This window comes from Halichoeres trimaculatus, unplaced genomic scaffold (genome assembly GCF_033239565.1).
Source record: "Halichoeres trimaculatus isolate MK-OKI-2021-1 unplaced genomic scaffold, fHalTri1.1 fHalTri1_scaffold_6, whole genome shotgun sequence".
NCBI classification, from domain to species: domain Eukaryota; kingdom Metazoa; phylum Chordata; class Actinopteri; order Labriformes; family Labridae; genus Halichoeres; species Halichoeres trimaculatus.
Window position 1 is genome coordinate 17,460,157 of NW_027437184.1, and position 25,831 is coordinate 17,485,987.

Sequence of the window (25,831 nt, forward strand, 5' to 3'; positions counted from 1 at the left end):
AAACAGACAAAACGTACTTTTTTGATCACGCTAATCTCGGCGCTACATCCTTTGATCCTCTCCATGGTGTCTTTTCTCACTATCACGTCGCTCTTTCTCTCTGAACTTCCTTGACACATCAACTCAGATTGTTTTTTTTTTATTTATTATCTTCATCACTATTTTTTTTTTTACCAATATTGATATCGGTAAATATCGGTTATCGGCCATAACAGCAATATTAATATCAAATATTGGTATCCGCCAACATTTTCACATCAGTGCATACCTACCAACAGCTTATAATTACTCAATCAGACTAAAAAAAATGAATTCTTTCTTGCTCTTGTATGTGAACAAGCATCCAAGGAAACCCTAACAGACTAAAAACACCATCTTTTCACAAATGAACAAAACTGTGACAAAACAAACATATTCTGGATACATCTTTAATTGTCTCACATTTTTGGCTGAAAACTGAATTCTGCAGTGTTTCTTAAGTGCAATACCACACTTACTGATAATAAAACCTGAATTTTGTGTGTGTCACAGCTTGTGTTTGCTTGTCATGTTTGTGAGTAACAGTGTGGACCTGAACATTCTTATAATTTAATGTGTCAGTAGCCAGGAAGATGTTTGTGCATGAAATAAACATGTAACTAATAGAACACTCACTCACTGGGCTGCATGCAACATGAACAACATGGAACACAGGATTAAATATTAACCTAAAAGTGCTTGAGATGAACCTGAATAATTCATAAGTATGAGAACAGCTAAGGCAGTTTGGCAGTCTTAGTGCACAGCAACAAATGTTAATGGCTGTGTGGGGTTTGAATGATACAGGTTCAGTACAAAAAATTAAAGTTCACGATTCTGCAAAGATAGCATACTATTTATGGCATGACTGAAGAGAAAATAAAAACACTTCTTATCTGGACAGAGTTATTTGTCTCCACATTTATCATTTACAGAAAGTAAATGAAAAGACGCAGGATTTATAAAATGGTTTTAAAACACGGGCTGTTGCATTCTTCTGAGTAGAAAAATGTCCCAAAATTGTGCACGACTGAGTAAAAGCAGGTATTGCATGCCAAATCTCACTCTTCCAGGTCAGTCACAAAGGTACTGTGCAGAAGTATGAAAGGGTTTTTGGTTAAAGTGATTTCCCTGCATGTAACAAATGAACATGACAACCCCAATCCACCTATTTTAATCAAAACTGTCCGTTTTTTATCCCTAGTGAAACACCTATGCAAGCAGGAGTGTAGAGAGTAAGATGCTTATTTTTTGGCAATCAAAACCTTTGATGAGAAATCATCACATTTTCTCAGAACTTGATTTTTTCCCTTTCATTTTATGGTGCCAGAGATCAAACTGCCTGATTAACAACAGTTCAGAAGTTAAAAACACTGATAATGTCTGATTTGTCCATGTAAATAAAAAAAAACGTTCTGTCATTTCACAGCTCTGCTGTCCAAAGACTAAAGCATGATTTAAGTCATCGTACCTACTTCCTGCCTACAGAAAAAGTATGAGCCAAGCTTCTCAAGTAACATTCACATCAATGAACTAATAAATAAATAAACCTATCATTTCAGCAAGGACACAAACACGTTCAAGAAAATAAATAAACCAAACAAATAAACCAGTTTTTTTGTGAACATACAACTACCTTCATAGCCCAAAAAGGAGACCTCATAAGTCAAACCGTTTCTATAAGAAAGTCTAGAGGCTCCAGGTCTTCGCACACACTTCCACATTGAGCTTGCACTCGATGCTGCTGCCACAGCTAGCAGCCAACATGCAACTCTTATTTTCTACCACCGAAGAAGAGAGAAGGCACATTATTTCCATCGGCATCGTCTCCCACTGACTGTGCTGTAACCAAAACAGGTTTCTTTACAAAGTGGCCAGATTGGATAAATTAGACACTTGAACCAAACTGCTGGGTTGTTCTGAAGTCCATAAAGAAACATGTTCTCCTCTCAAACAGTCCTCATTTGCCTCTCTGACGTCCGACCAGCCGATGCAGTTTCTCACAGTGGTCGAGCCTCATCGACTCAGCCTTCTGCTTCAACCGATCATCTCGATATAGCTGTCCCAGGTTTGCCAAGTCTGACTCTGAGGAGGGGTGACAAAAAAAAAGACGTGTAACAGGCAGTGTAATTGAACATAAAATGAGAGTGCACAGTTTCCCTAACTCATAGATATACTTTATTTTGAGGCTACCTACAGCAAGTTGTCAGTTACCTTAGCTAAGCACTGATGCAGTGCTGATTGTTGATGTGGAAACAATAGCAGTAAAAAGTTTTATTGCTGGAATACACATTAGGATTGTTGAGACAAATCAGTTATGACAAACCCCATATGAGGTCAAATCAAGGTTTTCATATGCTTTGCACACTTTTTCTTATTTTCTTATTGCCAAATGTAAACATGCAAAAAAAACAAACCTAAGTCTTTGTGAGGTCAGATGTGTTGACAGGCATTAAAAGCATTTGTACTGAAACAGTTGATCTTGGTAATAGGATTTGCAGGCCAAGTAGCATGGCTGAAATTGAATTAAGATATTATCATACCCCTTTGAAACTCCCATTTATTTAAGCGTCATGCTTACTTTGCTGTTTCTCTTTCCAGCAACTGTTCTGCAGATGTTCGATGTAGTCATTTTCAATGGTTTTCTCTAGTTCGTCCAGTGCAGCTCCACGGTATTCCTTCTGAAAACTTTTATCCACGTAGTATGGTACACCCATGTGCTGCGTTTCCCTTGACACCACTAGCCCCATGGCCCTGAAACCCACACAGCATTTACACAGATTCAGTGAAACCTTACCGTCAAGCCAAGCAGAACAGTGAGATTTGTTGAAAAGGCTAATGTTAGGACAGGCTCACGGCTTATAGAAGAGACTGTAGGGTGGGTTAGTGGCCATCATCTGAGTAAACACTGATATGAGGATTAGCACCAGCACAGGGAGCAGCTGCAGGAGAGCTGTGAAGGTGTTCTGTGGGAAGATAAAATCAGCACAGATTACAAAGCATACTGTATTATACTGTATGTAGGCTGGACTGAGCCACTGTACTCATGCCAGCAAAGTACCTCTGTGTCTTTAAAGCAAACCACTCTCTTCCAAAGCAATAACTGAACAAAACCAGTCAGTCGTTATGGAGAAACACCATTAAAGGACTGCATCCGCGTTAAAAATGCATTGTAAGATGTCAACAAGGCATGTTAATGACTAATATAAATAAGATCTCAACACAGTGCTGCAGTTTTTTTTCAGTTATTGTTTGTGAGTCACTGACCTGACTCTGGTTGTCCTCCACCACCTCCTCGCGCCTCTCATAAGCACGTCGACGACGAGGCTGATAGAACTGAGAGTAGGAGGCTCCTTGGTTCGTGTACACGTGGATATTTCCTGCAGGAAAATACGCAAAAAATATTTTTACAAAATCTGCACCTTCACGCTAAGAAAGCAGATAGTGTTCATTTTTCTGAAGCAACAATAAAAAAACAAAAATCAAGTAATTAAAATAATAGTAGATGTTAAATCAAGAGCATTTCCTACGTCATTGAGTTCAAAAAGGTTTTTCAGGTTTTATCACTCATGACTTGCTGGGCTTTAATGCGTAATTACATGAAATTATGACATTTTTATAATATTCTAATTTTCCATTTAGACTCTCCCCAAATCCAAATGAGTGATTCAGTTTTTCTTTTATGACAGCTTTAACAGTTGACTCTCTTTGGTCTGTCCTTCTCTTTTGCAATCTGTGAAAATCAGTCTTTGTTGAAAAAATGTCCTCCAAACAAATAAACACCCACCTGTGGGAAACCTTCCCCCGAAGAAAATGTTAAAAAGCTCCTCTGGGGAAATATCGGCCTCAAAGTCTCTGTGGAAGTTTCTGTGGTATCCATGGCGACTGTGGCTGGACTGTTGGGGTGCATTCGAGGCTGCGGATTGATCTCCGTATTGATCATACTGCTGCCTCTTCTCAGGGTTGCTCAGCACTGCATAAGCATTGCCTATTGCTGGTGAGAGAGAGAAGGGAAACGTTGAGTTGTGGTCGAGGTTAAAAAAAATACACTTCTGTTAAAGCTTGAACTTGAAACCTTAAGTTCAGTGGTCTGTCACAGCCCCCTCCCTTAGTAAATAAGTGTTTTGCTAGTTTTGGGCTACAGTTTTTAAAATGTGCTCCAAAAACTTTAACTGAAAAAATAGTTCATTGACTCACACTTTGAAATTTTTAACCAAGGCCAACTCATGTTAAACTGTGAATTCCCTCAGACATTATTTGTTTATCTTTGACAGGGTGGATCTTCAGTCTTGATCCTTAACTTCATGCCTGGTGCAGCTGTAACTGACTAGAACTCACAGAAGATTTTTTTTGTTTTTGTTAATCCAGTCAAGCTGAATGGCTTTTGGTGTCCAAACTGTAACAATCTCTTTCTGTTTCGTCAAACTTGGTGAAATTGTGGCAGAATGGCTTTCAGGTTGAAGTGTCAATGCAAATGAAGTGGATTTGTTGAGTTTTTAAATGTATGACTGAGTTTATGAGCTGTATCTTGGGTATAACTTCTGACTTCAGGACTCTGCAGTAAGCAGACTGCCAGACAAACTACAATGGTTGATGTTCCCCTCTTCAAAACACAGACCTTTGTATTTCCCTTCACTTCCTTGTGTATCTCAAGCATTATAGAGTTTACAAATAAGCAAAAGTGTTCCAAACCTAATGAAAACTGGCACAACAGGATTGCCCAGGTTGAAGCTGTTGCCCTGTTTACTCAACACTTGACTTGTGTAAGAGGGATGTTTTCAATTGCCCATTACTTCTGACTTAGCTGAAGGTCAGATATTAAACTGGAGATATCCCTTGCTACGTGACAAACGCCCTGCCAACCATGTAAAAATGCTTAGATACAACAACAAGTGACAGTTAAAAATAGATTTTTCACCACTGCAGAGCATGTAAAAAACAGAAGCAGTTTTCTGGTTCTTTGCTAAACCTTGTACCTTTAAAAGCATCTGTAGCTCCTGGAGCAAAGTTCTTGTCAGGGTGAAACTTAAGGGCCAACTTCCTGTATGCCTTCTTCAAATCTTCCTCGCTTGCTTTTTTGGGAACACCAAGGATTTCATAGAAGTCCTTGCAATTCTTTATTCTGCAATACAAAAATCACTGAGGTTAGAAAAAAATGAGCAGGTCCTACAGGAGATGTCATGACCACATGCACAAAAACAAGTCAACAAAAGGATATCTTGGTGTAACTATGAAATGGTTGATTAATGGCGCTAGCTCATTCTAATGTCAAGGATGTTATGGCACGTAACTTATGGCTTTATTTGTATCAGACTGATGAAAAGAAAACCTAAACCTTTGTGAATATGTTGTTGAATTTTTGACCAATGTTTAGGAATAGCAGGAATGGGATATATTTACACAGCCAGCAAACTCGAGGACAATGGCAGCCATCAGTTGGCTACGAGCATAAAAGGCTGACAAACATAAACATTCAATTTCAGGAATAATTATGCACCTCAGAACACCCTGGCGTTGATCCTCAGTGTAGCTCTTTTTGTCATCACCACTTGCATTGCTCTTCTCATTGTTTCTGATGTCTTCGTCTCTCCAGCCACTTGGTGGGGGCACATTATTCGCCTCTGGAGGGGACGGGCCTTCATCCCTTAATATGGCATCGATAAGCACTACACACAAGAGCACAGAATGTGAGGTCTGCTGGCAATTCAAATCCCACTGAACATGGTACAAGACATGAAAATCCTTCTGAAAATACAGAGGGTGGACTGTTACGAGGGAAAACCAGCAGTAACTTTATTGAGAGTTTTGCTTTGCCCATGTGACGTTCTGTGGTGTATTTAGCAAGATAAAATGGCAGAGCCCTGGGCAATTTCAGTTTGGCCTCAAGCTAAGAATACTATGGTGGCCCTGAAGTGAAAAAAAGAGATAAAACTAAAACACAAAAGAAAAAACAAACACAGAACAGAAACACAACAAAAGAGGACATCAAAAAGGTAGGTACCTGCTCTGACAGGGATCATTGCTGACTGGACAAGCCAACCCTTAACCTAACCCTTACCAAAAATGAAACCAACTCTAGGACACCTTATATTGGTTAAAAGACAGACAGGTATATTTGTCCATTCAGCAACAATCCCTGTCTGTGCAGGTGCCTACCTGTTCTGTTTTTTCTTCTGCATTTATTTCTTTATTCATTTATTTAGTATTTTTTTTTTTTAAGTCTCTACTCCTCCCTTGTATTTTTGTATTTTCTCATACGTGTTTGTGTTCACTTTTATGTTTTTGCAGTTTCTCTTTTATGCTTTTGTGTTTTCTGATTGTTGCCATGTTTTGTATCCCCTTCGGCCCTTTCATTATGAGTCAAAACAGTTAATTGTGATTGATAGTGTTTATAAATACTTTTAGACTTCAGACAGGCCAATACGTGCATAGCTACACTTTAAGTTTACGTGATGGCGCGGAGTGACGTAATGACGGCCGCTTATAATCGGCCATCGCTACTTGACAATTTTACGACCGGGTTGATTCAACCGAACCGTTTTATTGGTTGGTTCGAAACACAAGACCGTAAAAACCATGCCACATTGTCTACTCTTTATACAGTCTATTTAGTCTATTGGTGCAAAGTAACGTCTAAAAACACACCAAAAGCAAGTATTGCTCCCAAGCCACGCGGTACGGGCTGTGTTCACTTTGACACAGACAATCAAAAACGAGGGGGGACTTGGAAGAATGCATGTTCGAGCGACAAAAGTTCATTGCTAAATCTGCTGGTGAATAAAGATGACTCAATGAGAAGATGTGGATGACCGACAAACATCACTACTATAAGTTACTGTTGTTAACAATTATCTACCTTTCACAGGTGATGTGTTACTCGGGCTAGCGTTAGCTACAGGTGACAGCTAGCAAACAGCGGTTGCTGTCTCCAAAGAAATGAGAGGCTGTAATCTTTACCTCGAGCATGTTACATTTGTTGATTAAAAAACAAACAAAACAAAAACTCGAGTTAATCCATGGACGATTTTCAAGTGATTCTGCTCTGGAACTATTTTTTTGCTTGTTGTAAACCTCATGTGCATGCATTAGCTATAGTCTGAAAGTTATTAGCTATGTGCTATAATATTTATTAAACCTAACCGAGCCATCGTAGATTTAGTTAAGTTTTTGTTTTATTTTGTATTATTATTATTATTATTATTATTATTATTATTATTATTATTATTAATCATTCTTGTATGTATTGTTGTATTTATTATTATTTTTATTAGTTTTTTAATTATTATTATTAGTTTATTTATGTATTTGTTTATTTCTTTTCTAATCAAACCTTCGGCCCCCACTCCATCCCATCTCCCTCAGTCACAATTTCTTTGCAAATGTGTTAGGATCTCAAGTAAAAATCAAATGTTCATACTCTTAAATCATCAGTGATGACTTGTGTTGTGTCCTACATTGAGACATTCGCTCGTACCCTTGCAAACATAAAAACCAGTCCAGCGGCTTTGACTGTGCACTTTGTCAAAAGGTTTTGACCCCTCTTCCCTCCCTCCCAATGTGCGATGTGAAAGCAAAATCTGATCAGTCCCCCCTAATGGCATACGGCCACTGCGTGCATGGTGTGTTCAAACTACCACATGAAAATCCATTGATCCTGATTATGATGCCATAGTGCAAAAGCAACCAGGTAAAGCAAACCAACTGAAAAATATAAAGGCTGCACACAGCAAAGCCTCACAGCCTTTGGTATACAAGGGAAACCCTTCAATACTTCTTAGCCTGAAGCATAAACAATATTAGCAACATTGCTAGTTTTTGCCCCCGTCTAAAAATAACCACCCTCTGAAATATGATAATGTATTTGCAGCAGTTAATAAGCTGTGACAAGTTACCCAGTTAACTTCATGTCAGATAGTCACGCTGCCATTGCAAAATGTGCGTCAGCTAATTTTACCTCTGGCCCGGGTGCTGGGGTAAATATTCTGGGCTTCGTAAAGCAGCTGCAGTGCCCGATCTGTCCGTCCTGACCGTAAACACAGCTTCGCCTTCTCTATCAGCTGGTCTGCTTCTTCTTTGTCCATTTCAAAGTCACGGAATATTTGCTCGCACCTTGACGCTGTCTACGGAGGTCTGTCTCTGTGTTTCAGTGCGCCTATATCATATGTCCAGGACAGACCAAACTGCTAACGTTGGATAGCCGTTAGCTTTGGTTTCAGACAGCTGCGTAACGTTAGCTCAGCGCGAGCCTGCAGTCACTCAAAGTCCTTCGCTGTATCCGATATTCAGATGATGGCGGTTGTTGTCAGGTTGCAAACCGGCCTGCAGCTTGGCCATTTTTAGACAAAAGTCTGATGTAAGGGCTGTTTAGGCTTTCAGCTTTTTTGCGGTATTTAAAGGGCCACCCTACTATAATAAACCGTTAGGCAGTGACGGATAGGAGGAGGCGGGGTAAGCGTTTGACCCACGAAGAAGACACTTGACGTCACATCCTTTTATGGAAACTACGAAATCTAAAATTAAAAAATATAAATCATATAAACAATTTTTTAAAATTCGAAGCAGTCTTCTTTGTTAGTCGTTTTATTTTTTTTCTACTATTCTTAGAGAGCTCATTGATAGACGCAGTTCAGGCAGTGATGCTACTGCATGCGAGCTCCACAGTGAGAGGCAGAGTTCCGAACTGTTTTTGTGATACATTCAGGAGTATCAGAACTAATTTACAAAAAGGACCATTTTTTAAAAATAAAAATTTGATAATTCTTCCTGGATGTTAATTTTTTGCCTTTGTGTGCAAATTACGGACAGGAAAGATGTTCCTGATTGTGTTTAGTCATGTTTGGCTTTTTTTTTTTGGTCCTATTGAATTATTTGCAAACTGTGCTGGTAAAGCCTAGTGGTTAAGTTGCTTGCCCCATGTACAGAGGCTTTAGTCCTTGAACCAGGGGCCTGCGTTTAATTCCAATATGCAGCCTCCTTCACACATGCCACATACCAGCCTGTACCAGTTTCCTGCTCTATGTCTGATCCCCTTTAAATAAAAACATAAATGCCTGTAAATGTAACTTCAGAAAAAGTAAAATTAAAATGACAGAATTGATTAGTGAGTTATATTTGAAATATAGAAACAATATTGAAATTATTGAAAGTTAAAACTGTCTTTATTTGGAATTTTGGAATACTAGCCATGAGCTCAAACACAGGAAGATAAATCTAGCAAATTGTATTTAAACGTTTTTCTTCATTTGTCATTTGTCTAACATTGTGCCAAGTACGGCGGCATAGCCCCAGACCTAAAATCTGTAACACTGTGTGTTCCGAAGCCTTTGTAGAGTAGTTTTAGCTCAGCCAGGCACCACTTTTGGTTGGTACTGATCTCTGTAGACCGGGAACACCTCACAAGAGCTGCAATTTTGGAGACGCTCAGATACAGTAATCTAACCACCATAATTTGGTCCTCGGCTCAATTCACATTCCCACACATTCCTTTTTTCAGCTTCCAACAAAAGTTGATCAACAACACTATTAGTGCACTTTAGGAGGGATTTAGGAGATAAAAATTGACTTAGCATTTATACTTTTACTTGCAAAAAACAATGCAACATACTTTTGTTCATGCATATTTTATTCAAGAGTAAAAAAATGTGATTTGTCCCATAGGGCATGCTTACAATGTGTGTATCATTTAGGAAGTCAGATGCGAAAACATATTTCCATAGATAATAAAAAAATGTTGCAAGATAAAATCCATTATATTTGTTTGTTGAAATATGCATGTAGACCATACAAGAACCAGAAACAGAGGAAGGAAAAGAACCATAAGCTAAATTGTAACAATAATAATATCAGCATTAAATATAACCAGAGTACAATGATTCCTGTTAAACGTAAGTGTGACACATGATTTTCTGTGTGTCCAATTCATTTACATCTGAAAACCATGCTATCATGCTTTGGCAGCCTGAAAGTTGCTTTTCACTGAGATTATATTCATTCACACTATTGAACAATTTCTGTACATCAGTACAATCGAAAATAAATAAACACCAGGCTTCACACCTTAGTAGGGCATCTCTGCATACAATAAATCGATATAAAATTAAAAGCAGTGATAATAAATAACAGATTGAAAAAAATTGACCAAAACAATCAAAGGAAGCCTATTTATAAAAGTTATAAAACAAGACAAATAGAACTTCAAATATAATTTAAAAAATAAAATAATTCAAGTTTACTATTTGAAACACAACTATCACAATTATAATCTCACATAACAATTAGGAACTTAATTGCATGCATTGATGCGTTCCATACCATAGATGCTGTGTTAAAAATCACCTTTTCCACCCTTAATTCACATACCTTTACCACTGAGTGGGAAAACATTAAGTAGAAAAAATATTGATGAATTAAGGGAGATTATAGAAATTTATGTGATAGAAAGTGTCACTTCAGGTTTGGGGTTCACTGCTTTCAACCTCCTCATATTTAAAAAAAAAAAAACGAAAACGTTTTCGGTCTTAATTTTGTTTCTTTTCTTTCCTTTCAGCCTTAAAAAAAGACCCATTTAGTGCATCACATCAGTGTCCTTCACAGATAGACCTTTGCACATTGTTTTTATGTTTTATTTTTAGTTATTTTTTCTTGGTGCGGCAGTCAATGAATGTTAATCATTGTATTCGAATCACAGTGTGGTTGCATTTGAAAGTGGTATTTTTCTTAGCCTGCTTCTGTTCTCATATAGTTTAATTTAGAAATAAAATTTGGTAGAAAATAATAAATTTAGATGATCAAGACACTTTGATGCAATATTGATAGGTTTAAAATCAAATAAATGGTTGTGTTCGGTCTTGATGAATGAAAATATCTTTTACAACCATGCATTGTACTAAAGTCACATGAATTTGAACTGAAGTAGTAAAGTAGATGGAATATCAGTGCACTTCTTCCACATGATTCGTTAACTGTGTTAGTTAATTCACAAGTTTATAGAATTACCTTCTCACTTTGATACATCTCTTTGTTTATCTCCTACACACAAAATCTCATTGAATTTGCAGCACATCAGAAAGTGCAAAAACTCAAAGGGCACATCCGTTTTCTTTCACCTCCTCTTCAGTCATAAGCAGGTGAGAAATAATCAGGTGTTGTGTGACAGTAAAGTCCATCTTCAAAACAGCATCGTAATTTTGTCCTCTTGATCCAGAAACTTGAGATTAATGCTGCCGATCCCAGCAATGCAGAAAACCTTAATCCAATCTTCAGCAGAGGATGCTCGAATGTACACTTAGCAGAGTGAATTGCATGGTTTTGCTCATGTGAGGTATAGTTTTCACAAATGCCAAGCTTCAAAAAAGTGTACTCAGACTTTTGAAGTAAGGGGGATAAAATATAACTAAAAGGATGGTTTGGATGAAAGTTTAACCCGGGACATTCACCTACATACTTGGATAAAACAGCATCTTTATGTGGAGTGTTGTGTTACTTTGACCAACTGGTGTTCAAAATGTCTAAATACTCCTTTCTTCCCCTCCCCTTCTTTCCTCATCCCCTCCAATTAGATTCTTGCTAGGAGATGACTGATAACGAGAGGTGAGGAAAGGAGTAATCCTGGAGAGTATGGGGACAGATCCATCCGGAACAGTTACTACACAAGAGCACCCGTCCTCTTCCCCTTCTCAGCATGGCAGCATCTTACTACAAGGTAAATCAATAAAATTCAAGTCCATTGGTAAGATTGCACTGCAAGTTCTCAGAGGTACACAATTCGCTTCCTTGCTATTTGCTTTCTTGCTCACAAAGTGATGTGACTTGTTAATACTAGCAAAACATGAAGGTAAACAAGATTAGTGTGTCCTCATGAAGTGAACTTGTGAGTGATTCATAATAAACACTTAGGAAACAGTAAAATGATTCATGTGGCATGGATACTGCAATTATGTCATCTGTCAGGCCCTGCATTGAAGGAGCAGACATTTGTCAGCACTTGGTACAACACAGCCTCAACATTCAGTCTCCAATTCTGTCAAGAAAGGGAACGACAGGCTGAAACATCTTTCAACCACACTTTTCTCTGTCAGGCTGCCGGATTCCCCTCACCCCTATGCTCTTTGCTCCCCCCTCCCCCAATCTGTGTGATGACATATCGTCATGAAAAAAATGACCTTTTACCCATTTAGAGTAGATTTGCTGCAGATTTCATGTTCTGTCTGTGGGCCTGGTTTATTTCTGAGGCCTGAATTCCCGATTTGGCAATGTCTTGCTGTACAGCTTGACAGCGGCACGGTTGTGAGGCTCAGTCAGCACATCACTGGAGGTTGCTGTTGTCATCGGTGCCATTCGCCTCCGACATGTTCATCTTCCCCATGGAGTGACCAACGTGGTTCACCCCATCCCTGCGAGGGGGCATGCGCTCATTGATGCGGTCCAGGCCCTTCGCCTCCTCAAAGCTGGTGATCTTGTGCTGGGGGGAGAAACCTCGGATTGCTGCAAAAAAAAAACAGATGTATGACAATATTGTAAAAAACAGATGGCGCAAGTTGTGTTTTTCCTTAAAATGCTTTTGGGATTTCTCCAGGGCACAACCAAAGAAAACCCACAAAACAAACAAACTTATAAGTTCAGCCTCTGAATGCTCGATCTTTTGCTTTAAAAAAAGGATGAATTTATACTGGTCCAATAAACTATCAGCCAATAGAGAGAATATTTAATTTATTTTCATTCATTTGACTTATACAATTTCATGTAATACAAATAGGATACTGGGTTCTGTCTGGTTTTGAATGGTTTGCATTGCTTGATGTTTCCACAATCAAAAGTTGGGAAACATACCAAAACAACTAATTTGTACCATTTTACTATTTTGGCACCCTTCTTTTTTTGTACCAGTTGTACCAATTAGGTCCTAGACATGTAGCTAGAAACACTGCAACCCACTGAGAGAGAAGGAGCAGGAATAAAAGCATCATTAGAACACAAGGGGAGCTTTCCCGGAAAAAAAAATTAAAAAGCTTTTGCTGTTACAAGGATTCTGTGGAAGTGCTTTCCAGCTACACTTTACAGGATATTAAGATATAAATTTAGCTGATATGAAGCCAATACAGACCACAGTGTATCATTATTTTGTGTCTTGGCCAAGATCAGCATGTGGGTCAGGAGAAAAATATTAAATTCTCTGGATTATTGGCATGCGAGACACTCTTGAGACTCGCAGCTCACAATGACATCAATGGTCTGATCTGCTAACATGTGAATCGGAAAGAAAAAAGGAAATAAAGAGAGAGGTGTTGTGGAGTTAGCTTAAGAAATAAGCAAGATCAGGGTTAACTGTCCTGAACCAAACCTATCCACTTGGTGAAAACTAGAGGTCAACCAATATGGGTTTTTTGGGGGCAGATGCCGATGCTTTCCAAATTTGGGCAGCCGATGCCGATATGCATAGCAGATTTTTCCAATTTGATATTCAGGCCGATTGTTAAATAAATATATATTTATCAATTTTTTGTGAAACGCAGCAATTTCTGAGCAACTAAAAGAAATCTATTACAACAAGTCGTGTCCAGTCCTCTGAACATTTATTCAGCTTTCAAAACAATGAAATATTTTGTCTGAGTAAACACACAATGTAACAAGCAGTAGTAAACATTCACACTCTTCTTAAAATGTCAAAAAAGAAATTTAAACTTATTAATATAATTTGAACAAAAGTATGTAATGTATCCAAGTGGTTCCACAAGTTTGAGGTGCTCATCTTTTTTGTGCCTGATCAAAAATTGCGTCATTTCATATAACGGATCAAAAATTGGCTTTTTAAAAGAAAATACGGCCGATGGCCGATAGAGACAAATGTCCAAATATCGGCCCGATATATCGGTCTACCTCTAGTGAAAACGCGGCATTATTGTTTGAGAGGAGAGTAAGCTAAGCTAATAAGCTTTCAGATAATAAGCTGAAAGTCAGCAAATCACTAGAAAATGTCAGCTAAGATTAGAAAAAAAATACAAAGCATCACTAGATGCAGCTAGCATTAGCACCAAAAATAAACCCAATCTGCAGATTCGATTCAACGGGTATTCAAGAGCTGCAGAAAGTCGACTCAAAACTAAAGCAATTTAAGATAAAATCACTGAAGGTACAGCACTCTATGACTGACCTTTCTGAAAGAGTCAGTCAGAGCTGTTCTTTGACTTTTTTGTGTGATAACTCACAGTACAGTTACAATTGGTATAGCTTATGAACATGAGCACAAAATCAACAATGCTAAAGGTATTGACCACCAGGAGCAGGCTATTAGCAGTTTTTGTTTTGACTCAAAAAGTGAATGGTTTGCGTATATAGCCCCTGTCAACATTTTCTGATTGAATTGCAAGGACTTACCTCCTAACAGTATCACCTTTTTACATACGGTTATGTTGCAACCTTTATCCCTAACTTAGTGTTGTAAAACTGGAACTGAAATTTGCCTTTTAATGCTAGGACAACGGTAACACTTTTTACACACATTTAAAATGAAGCTGTTAATCTGTTACACCGAGAAAAAGAAATTAGAACTTTAATTTATCTGCATAAATTCCTGTAGGTGGTGCTGGTGAAAACGGTCTTTGATCAATTATGAGTCCTACATTGATAACAGTTTTTTTGTTTACAAAGGTATGTAGTCCCCTACTGTTTACCCCCAAAACGAGTCATAAAAGCTAATGTACTAAATTGTCCTCAATCCCTTTTAGCTGTACTGGTGCTGTCAGTTCCAGTGTGATACTGAAGCTTCATGTTAAGTGAGCAAAGATTACCTCAGACATATCACGAGCAACTGAGGCTTCATGATGCATAATTCATGTGGAGACTCTGGTGTGTTTTTTGCTCTTCTGCATGCAGCATATTTCAGAACTAGAATGAGGCCATTTACAAGCCAAAGTCAAAACAATGATTTATTTTTTTTCCAAGTCATGCATCTCTTGGCAGCAATTAACTTTGCAGTGTTTCAATTAATCCTATTCTAATGTCATTGCTTTAAAAAGCAGCTCCTAGAAAATCTTTACCAGCTTTACATAACACTGTTAAAGTCTGCATCTCATAATATCTCCCTGAGTACTTTGTTCCTTTACCAAACACTGACATGACAACACAATGCGTAACTCCGCCCTGTATGAAACTGAAAACTATCACTTATCCAATTATTACTCAACACTCTGGGACCCATTTGGAGACAATTCATTAAAGATGAACTTCCCACTGTGCATAAGGTGCCCTACTTTACAAATAACCATTGATCTCATTTCAGTTCATGTTTTTGGCTAAGTTCTGCTTTGAAGTTAAACGTGAGCTCTTTAAATCAATTTAAAATCCAATTGTGTGCTTTGATTTCTTTTCTAATCCCTGGCACTGCAAAGTAAAGTGCTGCCAATACTGGCATGAAGCTGTCAGTAGAGTTTGATTGTGTGGGCTGTTGATTGGAAGGTCATGTTGAGAGGAGCTGAAGGAGGAGCACGGGTTTACCTTCTCCGTCCTCATCCTGCGTCTCGATGGCTTCAATGGCTTCAATGGTGGCTGAGGGGGGAGGAGGGGAGCAGGTTACTGCTGATAAAGCCATGCAAATGTAAAATGCAGCCCCGGCGAAAAGGCGGCTCATGTTAGGCCAGATGAGAAGTACATGTTCACTGGCAGTGCAGCCAAAGTCAGTGGCGTGCCGTGCATTAAAACTGAGAGAGTTAGTGTCAACATAGGGTTAAAAAAACAGTTTAGAAAATGAAGAGGGAAATAATACAGAGAAACTGAAAGGTAGAGAGTTAAAGAAAAGAGGCAGACATGAAAAATTGAGACTGTAATAGTTCTAAGGTAAAAAGAGAGCAATGACCTACTTTGGCATTGCATGGGATATTCAAAAAAGTTTTTTATGTTTTATGTCAGCGAATAGGCTTTCTTTCTAGCTCTGTAAGCACACCAGTTTTGATACACCGTTGTAGATCCCACTTTGATCAAGCTTCAACCTCAGAACCCACTGGCTTTCATCTGTTGACGATAAAGGCCTCTGGGAACAATGGCCAACTCAATTTACAGAGAAGCCAGCACTTTGTGATAAATGACTTTCAGCTAAGACTTTCTTTCCCATGCGTTGCATTGTTTATAGCCTAATCAGCAACTTGAGAGCAAGCTGCATGGTCAGATCTGAAGAGCAGAAAAATTCCCCTCTCCAAGTGTATCTGTTTTTGGTGAGTCTCAGTTTCACTGTAAATGGCAGGTTCCATATAACTTTCCCTTGGGCTTACTTCAGCAGTATGACACCTTTGTCCTTGTGATTTGCTTGAGATAAAAAGTCTTAGGTTAGCCATGATTAAATCCATGGTTCTTTAAATGGTTTTTTGACTGGGAGCTTCGTGAGGTTGAAGCAAACAACTTTTTAAAATGTTTGTTAAATGGAGGTTGGACTTCATTCCTGGAAGTCTGAGATCAGCTTAAAAATAAGGTTGGTAATGGTTTCTAGCTGGAAAGCTTGTTCAGTGACAGTCTTCTTCACCGGTGGTGTCTCACTGAGAGATATTGTAAATCTTTTCTTCCAACTGTGGTCAGACTTTAAAGTGAAACAAATTTAGAACAACTATTCTATTTAAGACATTCTTATTTTAATGTCACTTTATACTTTGTTTGCCGCTGTAACCCCGTAAATTTCCCCACTTTGGGAAAATTAAAGGAATATCTTATCTTACAGAGATGAATAAATTGTCATCACATTACTGCTGATTAGTATCATGTGTGCCATTGCAGTGGACTGCCTGTTTTTGCTCTTCACACACAGTCTTTTCTTGTGTATGTGAAGTCTGTTGTTGCCTGATCGGCAAATCACAATCAAGAAGCATACCAACATTTCCCATTAAGCTTGACTTTGCAATGATGTGGTAAAAAGTTCAAACTGGACCCCGGTTGGATTCTGTTTTGTGTGAGAAGGCAGCTGAGGTCAACATTTTATCTGTAACAATTTGAGTGGAATAATTGCTTGGTCAGGTATTGTTTGGTCAGGTTAGCAACACTACTGCCATTCTCTCCAGTGTAAATGTGATCATTGCTTCAATACACTAAAGAAAAAGTTATATCACCACCCTACATCTGGGTAAGAGAGGTAGAGAAGGAGAAAGAGATTAGACCATTGGTAAGGCTGAGAATGGTAATGAAATGAAATAAAAAGGGAGCTCAGGGTAGAAACAGGCTTATGCTGAGGTGTGTACGCACCACTCTGCAGTGTCTGTCTGCCTCCAGAGAGAACCCCGCTCGGCAGCATGCCAGTGGGCGTCAGGCCCTTAAGCGTCAACACATTTTCACTCTCCTCTCTGCAGGAAATGCACAAACAGGTCAGAAAACTTCTCTGAACCCTGATCAAACTGAAAAAGAAGTCTACTTTATACCCCAACTTTGACAACAGTGCATCCACACACTTGACCCAACTGTACACACAAATACCTGACACACTTCCAGGATTTTTCATATGAACTCCACTCCACTTCTCACATGCAAACATAAACTGTACCTGAGAACTGAGAACATTTTGGCCATTTTCCCGATGGCACGGATCTTGTTTTTGATCACCTCCTTGCGTGCTGCAGCTGCATTGGCTGACAAAACAAAAAACATTCATAAGTATTTCTTTTATATACTCATCTCTTGTACAGAAAATACTGACTTTAGAAACCTATATAATGCAGGGAGAATACTGTGAGAGAATATGATGCATACAATACAAAGACAATGTTTCGCACAGGCTACTGTAGTAATGTTTAATTTAGTGCAATTCATGCATCAGTGTAATGCTAGGTAATTGCGATGCATTGTAATGAGCTTAAGTGACATCATTACAAACATTTATCACCACACAGTCTAGATTTAGGGATGAAGTCTATGACCTTTGAAATTCACCGGTTTTCCTTTTAACTTTTCTTTAAAATCCAACTTAATTGCAGGCTTCACTTCACCAAGTTTTTCTGTTTTTACTTGCATAAAGAAGCCCATACATTTTCATTATTATTATTACTGGCATAACCTGCACAGAATGGAAACAGAGTGAGGCCTGTAGAGCACCAGCTTAATGTGCCGTGCTTATGAAGAGTCATGGAGGCTATGCTACATTAGCCTAACTATGGGAGAGGGACCATGCAGCGAAGTTTAGTATCCACTTAAGAAGCAAGTGAAGTCAGCAGTGTGGTAGTTTTTCAGATACGCCAAAAGTGTTTAAAGAGTTGTATAAGATGATGGAAAGGACGTTGCAGCTTGAGGGTCAAACACACATCAAACCTGATGCAGCATCTAGGTCACCACCAAAGAATATATGTCTTAATAAGTGCGTTTCATAGTATGACATCAGAAAAATGAGTTCCAGCATCTGAAAAATCCTGTGAATACCTGCTTAAGTCAGAACATCTCATAAAGTTGGGGAAAAAATTTGGTTTGATTTGACGTCATGTTACTTAATCTCAATAATGTATGGTATCATAATTAGGGGTGGGAAAAAAAATCGAAAATCTATTTATCGGGATTTTTTGTTTGACAATGTCAAAATCATGATTCTTTGTCAAATAAATCTTTTTTTTTTTCAAATTCAAATTTTTCATTTCAGTCTTTGTTTATAAACTGGATTGGAGAAAAAGTTACCACTTTTCTCCTGCAGAGGGTGAAATGTTTCTTTCTGATTGACATGATGTGTGTTTTTTTGGGAAAACTAGCTCTTGATATAGTCTGTAAACATCATCATTTAAGTTTTTTTTACATAGTCTGGTGTTAAAAAAGTAAATAAAAAATTGTAAATATTGAAGAATCGCAATTTAAGTCAAATCAGCATCCCAAAAATCATAATAGAATCGAATCGCGAGGACAGCATATGGTCCCAGCCCTAATCATAATACGGTATTGTCATTAATTTCTGTCCATTTTGAAGGACCTAGACTTTTTAAAGTTAATTGTTTACATAAATTTGCAATCAAACTCTTAAGAACAAATCAAGTGCGTTAGCTATAGCTACAGTATAGTATTTATCAGCATCCCATCTTGAACATTAAAAGAATTATAAACCCAACTTTTCAAACTAAAAGCATGTGATCACACTGCAGTCTCACTGATTACTTAACGTGGAAACTGGGACCATCTGAGAAACACATAAACGCAGTATTAATCTTCAAAACTAAAGATTTGGGTTTTCAATATTTTCTTATATAATCCCATGATAGATCTGATTCGCTGCATGAAGTCTGATTCAGACCCACAATGCACCCATGAAAATGGCAAATAGAATTATTAATCATTATTTACAAAACATCCTACCATCAAAGATCTCATCTTCATCATTCATGAGTTCATCATCAGAACAGATGCTCAGAATGTTCACCAGCATTTCTGTGACTGGAGAGGAAACAGAGTGTAGGAGAGAGAAATGAGGTCATCAAGTCTCAGAGGTCAGCTCTATTAAAAAACAAATCAAGCATATGAGGAGATTATGTTCTGGAAACACTGTACCTTTCTCTCCAACAAACGGCAGAGACCAGGTGAAGACATCCATGAAGTTTGGCAACCAGTAGGGATGGGGTGAACAGTTGAACTGTCGGATGTTCATGACGTTATTTTCATATTTCAGCACAGCAGCTGTTGGGAGGCAGAAGAGAAACACAAGTCAAAACCTTTTTTGAATCTTCCTGAATCTTGGAGCGTGTGGTGGTGTTGTGTGGGCTTTTCAATCACACCAAGTGTCAGTGCTTTTGTTATTCTATTTTAGGTTACAGGGCCAGATTTATTGTGTTTTTCCAGTATGTTTTCATTTGTCTGCATGCGCCATGTGCTTTGTTTGCTGACCTAACTTCCTTCAAATATGTGTACACACGGGTTTATCCTACAGAGGGAAGAAAAATCTGAATCTAATCAATACATCTGCCAGCTAACATTATCTATCTTTGTCTAAACTTATCATTATCTCTCTTTGGGTTGGAGCTGTATACTCATACAGTGACCCAGAAGCATCATGGTAATGTCAAATAATAGGTGTATCTTTAAGAGGATGATATTGATTGTATCCTCTCTCTGTATCCAAGTTTTCAAATCCTTGACCATTGAATCCATTTATGTATTGATCCGTATTAATGTACCATAACACTACTAATAGGCAGTATATCAGAGCAGTCACTCTTCAGGATTATTTGTTTTGGAGTAAGTGTCTCCTCTGAATCTGGTTTGTTTCTTGACTTAAATTGGCCTGCGCTGCAACTACATTCATACTCACGAGGACCAGTCTTTGCACACTCTTTCCTAATAACAAGTTTTAAAAAAATATACTGAACTTTTGTGTCCGTGAGAATTGATTGATAGAATCTGATGCAAATTTTGTTTGTTTTTTAAGAACATGTTAGGAAAAATGGCAGACTGCTCTGTGCTGTTTGCATTTTCTAAGATCTACTGTGTCATAGCCATATGCACAGCTATGTTTCACATATATTTAGTATACCAACACGTACGTGTAAACACGTTTTTTCATATTCCCTGATTTATTTTCTTAAACAGGCCATTCCATATATTCAGCTTGAGAGCAGACACAGCAGAACATTAGACATTAAACCACTAGATGGCCTCACTGAGGCCAAGGATTGCTGACACTGTTACATCAAGAGGGATAAAGCCTCATGGAGATAGTCAGCGGTGCCGACAGTCCCTCCTACGCTCCCCATCTCCCATAGCCCTTAGCAACCAGGACACAGATCTGAGAACACAAACAAACAGGGGCTCCCTGATGCATTCTTCTGCCTGCTCACGAGCTGAAGACAGTCACATCCATACCATCCAGTTTGAACTAAGAAAAACATTTCAACATGTAAGCCATAGAAGCTCATCGCAATCTCTTCCCGTTGACTGTGAAGTCTTTTTTTCATATAATGTAACCCAGATGCTGTTAAAATGCCAGAGGTTCAGGTGTTGCAGTGACATTGGAATTGGGGCATCTCTTTCACAACACTGGACTCCCTGTTAGCTGTTTAATTTAGCAGTGAATGAATTTCTCAATTTGTGCCTCTCTACTGTGCACAGCCATAAAAATTAAATGATAATTAACAGGAACAATCCATTTTAACAGGGATATAATTGTGTTTTACTCAGCACAGTTTCAGAAAATGATGATATTCCATCTTTTTTTCAGGCTCATTTCATTGGTGGTATGTGACCTCACCAAGAAAATGTGAAACTCATGTCTCCTTTAGAAAAACCCTAGGCACAATGTTGGATTTGTGCAAAATTAACGTGCCTTTTATTTTGCAGGGCAGTGTCTGTTTAAAATAGCAGATGTGCTGCGACCATCGGTCTCCATCAGGGAACCTCGGCTGAGGCTGGCTATTTTAAACTCACGTTCTACACATGCAATGAGCCCTGAACAAGACAAAGGAAGCACAGACGTATTCAAAACACACTCCAACACTGTCACTGACAAAACTCAGCAGCACATCTGCTCATTTCTCTTAATGGTGTTATAAATAGTGAAATATATTCCTTTATAAGAGCAGATACAACCTGAAACACACAACAGAGCTGCAGATTAAACTGGAACAAAGATGGTTTACAATGAAGAGATTTTCTCACCTTTGTTGTTGTAAACATCCAGGTAGTTTGGCGCTGAGAAGATGGTTATGAGAGATGGGAATCCAGTCGTCTGGCTTTTACGGTACATCCGGTAGCTAAAATGTAAACAGGAGGAGATAAAGACAGAAGAAAGGACACTTTCTTTAGCTTTGTGCAAATATCTGTTTTTATTCATGTCTTTTTAAGATCACTGTATGGATGGCTTACCCTGCATCTTGTGCTTCATGTGCTCGGATGATCGATAATAGGTTATTGCTCTGTAGGAACTCACACACAGCTGGATAACTGGAAAAGAGAGAACACAAACAGGTTGAATTATTACCAAAATGTCTGGCAACAATATATGTCAGAGAACAAATCAGCTCGGTTACAACTTTATCAAAACATGACTTCAAAGCCTGTTCCTCAGCATCACAGAGCAGACATCCATTTAAATTGCAGGTTACTAATTTCACATTCACTTTCCCTCACCAGAAAATGAACAAAGATTTATCACTTATAAATACATTCATGAAAGGCTTTCTGAGGAGTATGATGCAAGTGTGTGAAAAACCAATCTAACTGCTACCTGTTGCATTGAAAAACAAACTAACCCAGTCAGAGCTTCCTGCCCCAGAGCTCCTGACAGGGAGATGCCTGAAAGGAAGTGAAGCCTGTGAGCTAACACATTAAAAACACTCAAACATGGACAAGAAATACTTTCAACCAGCAGTATGCATATCTAATCCACAGTTCTTTGGCTGGTCTTTGCATTAAGTGGCCTCTTATTCATCCACTGCTGCTATAGCTGAAAGAGGATGCCCAGGAAGCTTTTTCAAACTCTTAGATTATATGCTGCCTCAGGACAACGTTTTGGAGGAACAATTTTGTTCCCTCGCAATTTCTCACGGCTGCTACCCAAATTTCACAGCCCCATTCATCGGTCACTTTTGTCAGCTATAAAGTCACACTTTGAGCCAGAGGTGGAGATTTTTTGTCTGAAATAGTTGCAATTTTAGGGAACTCTTTGTGGGTTAACTTCCCCTCCAACAATCATCCTATTAGTTTAAGTTTTGTTGCTGGTGAGTGATAATGTCCCCTTTGACAATTTCCTTTACCCACTTGGACATTTCTAATAAATCTATGAAAAAGTATCTGCCAATGGGTCCCTATTTTTTTCTGTTTTTGGTCATTGGCTGATGTTTGTTTTTCTGTGCTATTTGTGCTTGTTGTGGTGAAATATTTTTAAACCCACTAAAGCATGTATAAAAAGCTGAGTCATTGTGCAGAATAATTCATCTTTTTTTGGAATTGTTTTGGGTCTTGTGATGGGTGTAATTTTCATACATCTCTGAAGTAAAGAGAAGTCTTCTGTTTTGGTACTTTTGATGGAACTTTTGAGAGTTCACTTCCTCCCAATCTGCGTCCATACACACACTGCATTAAACAGAGACACTATCACAGTGACATCACCTCATAGGTTTCTGAAGAGGCCTTATGGAGTCCAATGATGGCAGGTTCCCTAATTAAAATGCTGCCTTAGCTTAACTTTTGATCCATCAGCAAACAAGTAAAGAGGTGGAAACAGCAAAGAAACTGCTTTCCTGTTGCACCAACTCCTTTAGCCTTAACTTTTTTAAAATTAATTATAAAACATGTTTCGCGTGTATGACCAGAAAAATTAGTAGAACATGGTCTCCACGATGTCAACCATTTGTTTTGATCAGGGTTGCAAACTTCTGGGAATATGTAAAGTTTTTAAAGTCATACACCTTCCACAGGAATTAATGGGCGCTAACTGGGAACTTATGAGGAACTTGAAAATAGCTAGAGCATGTACACTACCTGGCCAAAAAAAAAAAGCTTCTGCAAGGTCACAAGATTTATTTCCATCCAGTGTTACATTAATTTTTCTCCAAGATCTTGAATTGTCACAAGATCTAAGATTTCTTCACTTAGCCTATACATTTTAAGTATGGATAAACTTGCCTTGGTTTAATTTTTTTTTTTTATCATTATTTTTTTTAATCTGTATTTAAAAAAACAAAAAACAACAAAGAGAAGTTGAAAAGTTAAAAAGGTAAAGTAAATCATAATTTTACTGGCTATATGCTATAACAGTGTGACCACCAAGCAGCAACCCAACAATGCGAAACTGCTAAAATCTGCTGTTTCTCGTGTGTTCGCTTGAGGCTGGCTCCGGAAGTACAGGAAGTCACATACAAACCAAGCCAAAAAAGCCATTTTCAAAGCAGAAATTAACCTATTTACAGCCTGATTCAAAAAATGTCTCCTGTCTGAGTCGTTAATTTCACTATCAGCACCCACTGTACAGGGGGTGAATTTTTTTCTAACTTGGCCGTTAAGAGGATATTAAGATCGCGAGCTCCCCCAATAAGAGGCACAGCTGAGGGTCACTTGACCGACAGGCACCCTATGGCTGTACGCAAAGCCCTTGCCACTACCAATATGGCCGCAATAGCCGATGTGCTTCATATTCTGTTCCAGAAACAGACGAGTGACGTCGGCGAGACTACGTCCATGTTTTATACAGTCTATGGTGACCACGTGTTAGGGTGTTCAAAGAAAAGGTGATTAAAGTCAGATTACTTCCTGTTGGAAAGCTCATGATGAAGATGCGCATGTTTGAATTAGATACGGATCCCAAGAAGAAAATGAACACATACAATAATTTATTAATATTTCAAAGAGACATGAAACAGTAGACTTGTGTCATCTAAGAGGGGCAAGTTGTCAAACTTGGTTCACATACAGCCTCTGTATTAATGTAGTCCACCATTGAACAGCTCTCATCATATCTGTTATGTAACACCGAAAATGTTATGTCATTCAGAAACTGTATCACCCCCTTAAAATGTGTCTCCAGGGTTACAGAAAGATGGTAGATATGAGTTTAAATAGCTCCTTTAAAATGTAACAGCACAGTTTCAATTTGTCTTGTGGTTCATGAGTTTCCAAAGACCATTTTATTTATTTCAATTAAGCATCTGTGATGACAATGTGTGATAAGGTTTTCCTGCTGGTATCAGACACACTTCTTTTGGATGCAGTTTTATGATTAGAAAATCTGTCCTCTTCATTCAGTAGTGGAAATTATAATTTTGAATAACTTTGAAGAAATCATAAGGAAATAGCAATAACACCAGATATAAAAAACTTAAAATGAAACATTTTCCTTAACCATTTGAAACACCATTTTTTACTACAGTTGAATTTGAAGTCTTTGTGCAGGTAAGCAAAGCTGAAAAGAATTCTCTATCTAAATCTATTGAATCTATAAATTGATCCACATTCACTGTATTCACACTCTACAATCCAATTTGAAGCTGCAAAACATTTCATTTTAAAATTTAAGATTCTTAATTTCTCATAAAAAAAGATTGAGTACTGTTTGTGAGAATGCTAAAGCTTCAAAAGCCGTAACTTGCATTTCCAAGCCCTACAGTAACATACAGTACATCCTCCCCAGCAACAATCCCCTGCTCCGGCTCTTTCTCTCACAGGCACTGCCATCCCCGGACCCATCAAACTTTCACAATGTTTGAAATATTTAAGTGCTCAAAGGTTTGTGCCGAAAGAAAAACAAGGAGACTGCTGTGCCCTGAGTACCTGGCAAAACTGTGTCATCTTCATTTATCTAGGTCACATGACCAACATCCTCTCAGTGGCCCATATATATACGTTACAGAAGAAGCCGTGTTACACATAAACACACGTGGTGTAGCTCTCTCCAGTGTAGCTGAAAATGCATCCTGATAGAACTGCAAAACGCTGCTCTCAGAAGCTGTTATATAACCGATTCTATTAAAAAACACATCCACAACGCATTTCAGACTTAGAAATAAGAGCAAATTATACATCACACTCATACAGATTACGTTCTTCATAGTAGCAAAACTGTTTTTTCAGTACTTGCAAAGCGTAGGTCATGCAAGAACACAAATAAAGCTCCAAACATTGCTGTATTCTAATTTATCTTCTGCCTATTCCAACGGTATCTATTGATTACTGCAAGGGAACACAGCACATTGCCTGCCTGCAGCTCACATTCCTTCTCTCCCCTTTGTGAAAATACACACAATAAAGTGTCGGTGAGCCTGTGAGCAAGAGAGAGCGAGAAATTTGACAAGTGAGTATGAGTGAAAGAGACAGAGAGATGGAAGTGCTGTGGTGTGAGCGAGAAACTGAGTTTGTTTTTCCTTCCCCTTAAGAAAATCCATCT

General features: G+C 38.3%; 2 protein-coding genes across 3 annotated transcripts in view; both read right to left on the reverse strand.

Moving 5' to 3' along the window:
• Positions 1-275: 275 nt before the first annotated feature.
• dnajc18 (DnaJ (Hsp40) homolog, subfamily C, member 18) lies at positions 276-8,471 on the reverse strand. The gene is made up of 8 exons (XM_074672977.1): positions 7,973-8,471; positions 5,516-5,684; positions 4,995-5,140; positions 3,806-4,012; positions 3,286-3,398; positions 2,875-2,984; positions 2,600-2,772; positions 276-2,103 (listed from the first exon to the last, which is right to left on the reverse strand). Exons 1-8 carry the CDS (start codon positions 8,097-8,099, stop codon positions 1,979-1,981), a joined length of 1,170 nt encoding a protein of 389 aa, XP_074529078.1. The 5' UTR covers positions 8,100-8,471; the 3' UTR covers positions 276-1,978.
• A 2,038-nt stretch (positions 8,472-10,509) lies between these two features.
• Positions 10,510-25,831, reverse strand: part of ppp3ca (protein phosphatase 3, catalytic subunit, alpha isozyme) — a 38,216-nt gene continuing 22,894 nt past the window's right edge. The window contains exons 7-14 of one of the 2 annotated variants that reach the window (XM_074672002.1): positions 21,817-21,894; positions 21,610-21,704; positions 19,510-19,635; positions 19,318-19,395; positions 17,534-17,618; positions 17,239-17,336; positions 15,511-15,561; positions 10,510-12,501 (exon numbers count right to left, since the gene is read on the reverse strand). In XM_074672002.1, the coding sequence (XP_074528103.1) occupies positions 12,323-12,501; positions 15,511-15,561; positions 17,239-17,336; positions 17,534-17,618; positions 19,318-19,395; positions 19,510-19,635; positions 21,610-21,704; positions 21,817-21,894 (790 nt within the window). In that variant the 3' untranslated portion in view covers positions 10,510-12,322. The remainder of the gene's footprint in view (positions 12,502-15,510; positions 15,562-17,238; positions 17,337-17,533; positions 17,619-19,317; positions 19,396-19,509; positions 19,636-21,609; positions 21,705-21,816; positions 21,895-25,831) is intronic. The other variant, XM_074672003.1, reaches the window with a different exon arrangement.